The 9,591-nt window shown below is 38.1% G+C and overlaps 1 protein-coding gene across 1 annotated transcript; it reads right to left on the minus strand.

Annotated features, from left to right (window-relative positions):
* Positions 1 to 1,630: 1,630 nt before the first annotated feature.
* On the minus strand, positions 1,631 to 8,111 carry LOC113028440 (uncharacterized). The gene is made up of 8 exons (XM_026178706.1): positions 8,040 to 8,111; positions 7,508 to 7,928; positions 7,040 to 7,208; positions 6,727 to 6,944; positions 3,546 to 3,617; positions 2,047 to 2,213; positions 1,744 to 1,942; positions 1,631 to 1,635 (listed from the first exon to the last, which is right to left on the minus strand). The coding sequence occupies exons 2-8, from the start codon at positions 7,905 to 7,907 to the stop codon at positions 1,631 to 1,633; spliced, it is 1,230 nt and encodes a 409-aa protein (XP_026034491.1). The 5' UTR covers positions 7,908 to 7,928; positions 8,040 to 8,111.
* Between the last annotated feature and the right edge of the window lie 1,480 nt (positions 8,112 to 9,591).

Raw genomic sequence — 9,591 nt, forward strand, 5'->3', positions numbered from 1 at the left:
CTGTTTGTGGTCTCATTCCTTCCTCTGTTGTTCCTTCTGATCTCAAATCATTTTTTTCTTCAGCTGTGGTCTCCATCTGTGGTCTCTGTTCCTTTATGTCTTTGTCCTCTGTGCTGAGTGCTTTGTCTTTATCTGTAGTTACTGTGTGTTGCCCATTGTCATTTGTGCTCAACCCTTTCTCTTTTTCTGTAGTCTCTCTCTGTGTTGTCATTCCTTCCTCTGTTGTAACTCCTGCTCTCAAAATGTTTTTTTCTTTGACCGCGGTCTCCATCTGTGGTCTCTGTTCCTTTATGTCTTTGTCCTCTGTGCTGAGTGCTTTGTCTTTTTCTGTAGTATCTGTCTGTGGTCTCATTCCTTCCTCTGTTGTAACTCCTGCTCTCAAAATGTTTTTTTCTTTGACCGCGGTCTCCATCTGTGGTCTCTGTTCCTTTATGTCTGTGTCCTCTGTGCTGAGTGCTTTGTCTTTTTCTGTAGTCTCTGTCTGTGTTCTCATTCCTTCCTCTGTTGTTCCTTCTGATCTCAAATTGCATTTTTCCTCGGTTGTTGTCTTTTTCTGTGGTCCATGTTTATCTCTGCCTATGTCCTCTGTGCTCATTCCTTTTATTTTTTCTGTAGTTTTTCTCACTACTCCACTGGAAACTTCTTGGTCTATGTCTGTTGTGTTCAACAAGGGACCATTTTCATCTTCAGCTTTGTCTTCTTCGTTATCTGTAGTCACTGTTTCCATACTGTTTTCATTTTCACTCAAACTTTCTGGCCTCAAGGCTTCATTGTCTTCATCTATTGTCTCTGTTTGTGTTTGGTTCACACCCTCAGTTGTTTCCTTTGGTCTAACAACTTTTTGTATTTGTGTTTGGATTGCATTTCTTTCTAAGATAATTTTAGGATATTCCCAACATTTGAACTTGTTTTTAAGAAACTGAGTATGACTATACAAGTCTCCTCTGTCCTTTGTGGCTTTTCCCTTTTCTTTAGCATTATCTTTACCTTTGGTGGATCCCAATGTACCTGCTGCTGTAAGGTCAATGTGTTCATGGTTATCATCATAATCTTCACTTTCACTACTCTCTGTAGTCACTTTTGCTCTTCCCCTGCCACTCTGTTTATGTCGGTGTTTTCCAGATGTGTCTGTGTCAATGGTGTTTGCGTGCTGTTTGGTCTTCTTTTTCACAATTTCTCCTCTTGTGGCATTTTGACTAGACTTTCTTTTCTTTGGTCCAGCATATCTTCTCTGCAACACATCTTCATTGTCTTCTGAGGTTGTAGATTCCTCAGAGTCTCTGGTTCTATTGTTCACAGCAAGTGCCTTTGCAGCATTGTTGCGGCACTTGAAGGCTTCGTCAAAGTTTAAATCTGCCTCATAAGGTCTCTCTTCAGTTCCGTCAGAATAGCACATCATCCGGTGGACTTGTACCTTGCTTTGGGTTCCCAAGGATCTCCCACTCTACAAATGTAAACATTAAATAATGTTATTAATTGCACTAACATTTGACATTTTCAAGGAGATTTGCAGAGCTAAGGACAGAACCACAAAAAGAAGTACAACAGAAGACAATAAAAAGAAAAAGAAATGTCCTTTCAACATTATAACACTGGGAGTAAAACCAGGAAGGGTGACTGTTTTATATCATCACTCTAAAAAGATAGGAAGGTAAAAACACTGAATCACCATAAAGTGGAAACTACTCACAAAAGTGCTGATGCTGCTCCTAATCATAGAGAAGGTTGGTTTTCCTGGGATACCAAACTTCCTCCATGCATCTTGGAACGATGTCAGCATCTTAGCATAAGGCCCTCCATTAGTGTTGGCAAAAATCAATTGTGATGATACACCAGGGTATCTGTGGCGGTGGTACACAAAGCGGTGAAACCATATGTATTCGTCTTTCGTTAGGGGAACAAGTGCATGGCCAAATGTTTCCTTGGTCTTGTGCTCTTTTACCTGTAAAAGAATCAGCAACTAAATTACATTGCACACAGTCATTGATGTCGCTGGTAAGAAAATATCTTTAATCAGGGAGAGAAATAATTGCTTAATGATTTTACTCTGATTATCCGCCGGCCATCACCATCCGCTTCAGCAGTGCCAACTTCCTCAACTGTCATATTTGATATGACGCCTCTTCTGTGCCCAGTTGTGCAGATGACAAATCCAGCCAGAAGACCATAGAACCAGTCTAGGTTCTCAGTTGTGGGATTTTTCTCAAGCTCGACTATTGAGTAACATAGAGGTTGCACAGTAAGACACAAGGGATAGGGAAGCATATCCATTATATTCAGTGTTGGGGAGTAACGGAATACATGTACCGCCATTACGTATTTAGAATACAAAATATGAGTAACTGTATTCCGTTACAGTTACCGTTTAAAAAGGTGGTATTCAGAATACAGTTACTTTGTTGAAATAAATGGCTTACACTGCAGTACTTTCCTGTTTCATTTTGTCGCGGGTCAGGACTGTTTGGGTTTTGTTTGACAGCTACGTTCTGTTGTTCCAGGCGGCAGCGTTACGGTTGCCATGGTTACAGGGCGACGCTCTCTCTCTCTCTCTGCGACTGTGTGTTTCCTGGGTGAGAGAGCGCCTTTTTGTTGTTGTTGTTGTGCTAAGCTAACAGGCAGAATGCTACAAGCATAGCTCTAAAGAATGTAGCATCATGGGCAGTGTAGTCAGTGTTGCAGGGAGAATGGACTGCCATACACGTTATGGGTCTGTGAGCGCGAGGAGGGAGAAAAAGGGGAGTGGAAAGGTACGTGTTGTCGTCGAGGAAAAACAGGAGCTGGAAGCATGTAAATATAATAATAACCACTTCAGCCAAGAAGAGTGCCTGACGAGCCCAGTTGTAAGTAAGCTAATAAGACTCGACTGTACACCGTGTTCGTGTTTTCCTCCGAAAACAATAAGTTCCGTTGGAGCAGCCTTTCAACGCCTCTCTCTGTCTCTCGCAAGAAAAGTTGACCCACACAACAAAGTAAAGCTATTTTTCGGCTACGAGCCGACAGGGACCCCGCCGTATTAGTCAGAGGTCCCTTTACTACAGTTCGGAGTCGCGGACCTTCAGTAATAGTAATAAATCACACAGCAATAGTACATTCACGTTGTTGTAAAAAGCATGATAATATATTAAGTAATCCAAAGTATTCAGAATACGTTACTGTCATTGAGTAACGTAACGGAATACGTTACAGAATACATTTTGGGGCATGTATTCTGTATTCTGTAACGGAATACATTTGAAAAGTAACCTTCCCAACACTGATTATATTGCTATATACTCCCCCTAATATAATCCTATATAAACATCACAAATGCTACTGTTTGTATATGTATTATATATTTGAAGAAAAATCAAAAAGTCCAACAAGTGATTATAAATGAGCAGTCTGTTATAATTGATTCTGTAATATATTTCTGTAAATCTGAGATTCTGAACTATATATACATACAGATTACAGCTGGTAAGTAAATATTATATAATTTCTCATTAGCAGAGATATTATTGGGGTTATTAGAGTTGTCCTTATGGAGAAATGAACTACACACTTACCAAGTGCTTCAGGGATGTGTGTGGTGGCCTTCTTGAGAAAATCAGTGATGTGGACAGGATCTACAAGCATTTCTAAAAGACACAGAATGTTTTTATGTTCCTGCAGCTCCAGTCATGCTCATTCATGCTGCACGCAATGATGTAAATATAAAACAGGTTGTATTTCAGACCTAATACAGATTTTATGATATATTGAATTGAAATTGCTAATTCAAGCAACCAATGATTTATGAAGAAACATCCTGAAAAACAACAGGGGTGCACAAAAACAACAGGTTGTAGTTTAGACCTAATTTTTTTCAAAAAATTATTTTGTAAGGAAGAAGAACTGGCGACCACAGCTCACAGTATATGAAAATGAATTGGATTGCCATTTTGAACTTAAATCTTACTTTCCAATCCAGAATACTAACCGTTTCAATTTAATTATCCTTCTTCCTAAACTTTCCAAGTTTACCAAGCTTAGTACTGAATATAACACATTCATGTGAAAAATTAATTCTTCGATCTTAAATATGATCAACCTATCTCTAATAATCGGCTATGTACCACAGGCCTTCAAGCTGGCTGTAGTTAAACCTTTACTCAAAAAGCCATCTCTAGACCCAGCAGTATTAGCTAATTATAGGCCAATCTCCAACCTTCCTTTCATATCAAAAATCCTTGAAAAAGTAGTTGTCAAACAGCTAACAGATCATCTGCAGAGGAATGGTTTATTTGAAGAGTTTCAGTCAGGTTTCAGAGCTCAGCACAGCACAGAAACAGCTTTAGTGAAGGTTACAAATGATCTTCTTATGGCCTCTGACAGTGGACTCATCTCTGTGCTTGTCCTGCTAGACCTCAGTGCAGCGTTCGATACTGTCGACCATAATATCCTATTAGAGCGATTAGAACATGCTGTAGGTATTACAGGTACTGCACTGCAGTGGTTTGTATCATATCTATCTAATAGACTCCAGTTTGTGCATGTAAATGGAGAGTCCTCTTCACACACTGAGGTTAATTATGGAGTTCCACAGGGTTCAGTGCTAGGACCAATTCTGTTTACATTATACATGCTTCCCTTGGGCAGTATCATTAGAAGACATAGCATACATTTTCACTGCTATGCTGATGGCACCCAGCTATATCTGTCCATGAAGCCAGATGACACACACCAATTAGTTAAACTGCAGGAATGTCTTAAAGACATAAAGACCTGGATGGCCGCTAACTTTCTGCTTCTTAATTCAGATCAAACTGAGGTTATTGTACTCGGCCCTGAAAATCTTAGAAATATGGTATCTAACCAGATTCTTACTCTGGATGGCATTACCTTGGCCTCCAGTAACGCTGTGAGGAACCTTGGAGTAATTTTTGACCAGGACATGTCCTTCAACGCATATATTAAACAAATATGTAAGACTGCTTTCTTCCATTTGCGCAACATCTCTAAAATTAGAAATATCCTGTCTCAGAGTGACGCTGAAAAACTAGTTCATGCATTTATTACTTCCAGGCTGGACTACTGTAATTCATTATTATCAGGATGTCCAAAAAACTCGCTGAAAAGCCTTCAACTAATCCAAAATGCTGCAGCAAGAGTCCTGACAGGGACTAGAAAGAGAGAGCATATTTCTCCTGTTTTGGCTTCCCTTCATTGGCTTCCTGTTAAATCCAGAATTGAATTCAAAATCCTGCTCCTCACATACAAGGTCTTAAATAATCAGGCCCCATCTTATCTTAATGACCTTGTAGTACCATATCACCCTATTAGAGCGCTTCGCTCTCGCTCTGCAGGCCTACTTGTTGTTCCTAGAGTATTTAAAAGTAGAATGGGAGGCAGAGCCTTCAGTTTTCAGGCCCCTCTTCTGTGGAACCAGCTTCCAATTTGGATTCGGGAGACAGACACTATCTCTACTTTTAAGATTAGGCTTAAAACTTTCCTTTTTGCTAAAGCATATAGTTAGGGCTGGACCAGGTGACCCTGAATCCTCCCTTAGTTATGCTGCAATAGATGTAGGGTGCCGGGGGATTCCCATGATGCATTGAGTTTTTCCTTTCCAGTCACCTTTCTCACTCACTATGTATTAATAGACCTCTCTGCATTGAATCATATCTGTTATTAACCTCTGTCTCTCTTCCACAGCATGTCTTTATCCTGTCTTCCTTCTCTCACCCCAACCAGTCGCAGCAGATGGCCGCCCCTCCCAGAGCCTGGTTCTGCCGGAGGTTTCTTCCTGTTAAAAGGGAGTTTTTCCTTCCCACTGTCGCCAAAGTGCTTGATCATAGGGGGTCATATGATTGTTGGGTTTTTCTCTGTATCTATGAAGCGCCTTGAGGCGACTTTTGTTGTGATTTGGCGCTATATAAATAAAATTGAATTGAATTGAATTGAAAAAAGGAAATATCAATATCCTAAATTTTGATAGTCTCATTTCCGTGACCATTTTTGTCTTTGTGTTTTTTGACAGTATAGTTCATTTTATCAGTAGGTATCTTTAATTTGATTACTAGTTTGCTTATTGTTTAGATATTTTATGTTTTTTCTTTCTGCATTTGTATGTTTAGTTATGTGTTGCCACTGGTTAGTTACTGGTCACGTTTCCTGTTTTTGGTGCCAATTTTATGTTGTTTAGTTTAATTCATTTACCCCCTGATCAATTTTGTTTTCTAGATCTGTGGTAGATTCTCTCTGCTTTATTTTTGTCCTCCTGAACTTTGTATATGAATTAGTATCCATGGTGTGCCTCTGTTTCCTTGTGGTGACATACTGTTTTCCCATGTAGAAAGTAGATAAAAAGAAAGTAAACAGAAACTAGAAAATGAAGCCTAACAGCTCTGCATTTCCTAGTTTCTGTTTACTTTCTGTTTTGTACATTGTATACAGTGGTACTTCTGAAATATCATTGTGTTTGTCCGCTATATGATATGTTGAACTGAAATTGCTAATCCAAGCAACCAATGATTAATAAAGAAAAACCATGAAAGTTATCAGGGTTCCACAAACTTTTGCATGCCACTGTGTAAATACAGCACAGAAAATATATACTTGTATACAATTTATACTTTAGATTATAACATTTTGAGTCCTCCTTCCTCACTACATCACAGTAATGACATTGTGACATTTATAAATAATGTATTTGTTACACATGCTAGGTAACGACAGTGATGAATAAGTAGTAAAGTTGGATCTTACGTGATTTTTTGATCCGGATGGCTTGCCTGTGGGTGTGTAACTCCCTTCTGCTCTTCTTCATTTCCAACTGAAGTGCAAATAAAGTCCCCTTTAAAGCCTTACGGGAGGCTCTGACCTCTGGCAGTTGTGCATCAATTAGAAATTTCAAGAACGCCCTCACATTTCCAATCCGAATCCTTTTGGTTGTCACGGCATGTTTATTCAGATAAGTTGTCCATCTAAAAAAGGCCCACAAACAAACACAAATCAGTAATCACTTTAGTATTATTGAGATTACTGGACTAATATATCACAGATATTTGTAAAAATGTACTCAGTCAGTCTTTCTCTGTTGTCCATAAATGCAAACGTCATTGCAGGGACTTGATTGTGAGACATGAAATATGCCCAGGCACGGACATGATGGACCCGTTGTTTGGCGTTGTCGACATCCTTTTTACTTGTTCCACAAATGTGCTGAAACCAAGCATTCAGGACTTTCTCTGTTTAAAATAAAGTGTAGTAACAACATAGCAATTAGGAGTGTCATGACAAATTGATGAAGTACAGAAAACATTCTTCTAATTGAATTGGTTGACAATGATATTTGGACGATATTGCTAATTAGCAGGATTTAACTTCCTTGATAGAATTCAATTAAATTCCATTCAAGTCACAACAACATTTGCCTCAAGGCACTTTATACTTTAAGATAGAGCCTACAATAATAAATAGAACAACCAGTTATCCAAATTCACATTACACTACACAACAAAAAACACTTTTGTTAAATAATTCATACCAAATTTAGGAAGCCGGGCTGTTGGGTCAGGTTTATGTCTTTCAAATTTCTGGCGCTTTGGGGGGTTGAGGGGTTTGAGGCCAGGTTTATCCTTAGAGGATTTCAGTCTTTTCAGTTTACTTTTCAGTTGTTGTAGTTTCAAATGCAGTTCTTTGCAATTTTTGCAAGTCTGATGTTGGACTTGAGCATCATCTGACTGATTGACAGGGGAATGGACTGAGCTGTCTTCTCTAATCTCTGCAGATTCTTCACTGGTATCACTGCTATCACTTTGCTCCTCTTGATCACTGCTTTCAGTCAGCTGCTCTATGTCCAGTGAGGTCACCATTGGAGGCTGTGGATTTGAACGTCTGAGAGCTTTGAGGGCTTTCAGATTAGCCAATCGTTTCGCTGTCCTCATTACTTTCTTCTGATCTGATTTCTGAAAGGGTATAAACAATAGAACAGCAATGTTTGAGAAAGTTAGTGAAACATGTCACATAAGAATGCATTCTAATTTAACAACAAAATGTAAGCTATACAAAACACTAACCTCAATCTCACAGTGGACATTTTCCAAGTGCTTGTCCAGTCTTATACGGTTTTTAACTTTACATACTGGACAGTCCAGCCTGCCCCTGTAACTGCATATCACATCCAGTTTGACAAATGTAACTACAACTACCACTTTAAATTGTTGCAATGTTTTGTCATATACTGTATGACAGTGACTTACATTGTAGAGCAGTAATTTAGCAGTAAATGTAATTCTTCTTTGTTTACAACATGGTGGTATTTTTTTAAATGCTGCCCAACTGCAACATATGGAATCAAGCATATTGGGCAATCTGTCATCTGACGTGGCATTTTTCCTGTAGAGAAGAATACACATCAGAACAGGTGAATAATTTTTTGCCAACAAGTCTTCAAATTGAGGAGCATATGTCCCAATACTTGAAAAATAAGAAGAGAAATATAAGAAAACCTTGATATATATATAAAAAGCCTACCACTTTGAATTGGAATCAGGACTTTGGTGGCATTTTAATGGCAGTTTGAAGGAAGAACTCCTTTTTAACATGGACGGTTATTTAAGATTTGGAAGCATCGCAAATTTGTGTTGTTAAAGAATTTCAAGGTTCAATGTCTCTATGCGCTGATTTCTGTATGTGTACTTATTTACTGTAGGGCTATGTTCCTTTTTGATTTGACACATAATCTGTCTAGCAGGCAGATGAAGCCTAAAAACATTTTTCACTCGAAATAATACGCAGATAGTACGATTAAAATAAATTCAATGGGCGCTCACAGACAATTACATAGGTCTTAATGTGTGGTGCTACAAGGTATAAAAGTATGAACAAAATAAAAACATTTTGTTACTCACTTGTTTCTTGACTGTGACAATATGTCACCATTCACGTAGGAATTAAGAAAGGAAACCTAAAAAAATGAAAAAACGAAATAAGAATAATGGGAAACAGGGAAATTAAAATCTTTTAAACATTAGTGATTTATATTTAATAGTTGGAATTTTACTATTTAAATGTTACAAAAGAGATTAGGGATTGGGATCTTACAGTTGGAAGGATTTAGTGAATTTTATCCCAACTTACCTCTATGTAATTCCACAATCTTCAACTGAAACACTAACAGCTCTGCATATAACCTACGGGGATCTTAGCATTCAGATCTTCCAACCCATCATGCCCTCTGCTTTTATCATGTGATCTCTTACCAATAGTGTATATCAGAACTTGGAATGGAGGATTACTCGTTTGGAACTTTAAATGTAACTTAACTAACATAATTTGCATATCTTCCTTTGGAGATGTTGTTAGTGCGAAGTATCACTCATTTGAATTTATTACTTATGTTATAAAACAAGTTTACATTTTGAACCTAGAATGTCTTTTTAGCATAAATCACATTTGAAATTGGCAAAAAAACAAAAAACAAAAACAAAACACAATTCCCCTCTCGCCCATAAGGGCGTTTGGTCTTACTTATAATATAAGTATTATATTATAAAATGAGGTTTAAACTTGAACCTAGAATTCCTTTTTAGCATATATTGCATTTGTAATTTGGCAAAAAAAAACACC

Source organism: Astatotilapia calliptera, chromosome 2 (genome assembly GCF_900246225.1).
Source record: "Astatotilapia calliptera chromosome 2, fAstCal1.2, whole genome shotgun sequence".
Classification (NCBI taxonomy): domain Eukaryota; kingdom Metazoa; phylum Chordata; class Actinopteri; order Cichliformes; family Cichlidae; genus Astatotilapia; species Astatotilapia calliptera.

Bases quoted from the DNA above. Each gene is read 5' to 3' on its own strand.
- LOC113028440 (XM_026178706.1), bottom strand. From the start codon at position 7,907: ATGAGGACAGCGAAACGATTGGCTAATCTGAAAGCCCTCAAAGCTCTC. The intron at 6,945-7,039 runs GTACATTTTTAC...GGCCTTTTTTAG, and splicing joins AACAGAGAAAGACTGACTGA to ATGGACAACTTATCTGAATA. The intron at 2,214-3,545 runs GTAAGTGTGTAG...GTTACTCAATAG, and splicing joins ACACATCCCTGAAGCACTTG to TCGAGCTTGAGAAAAATCCC.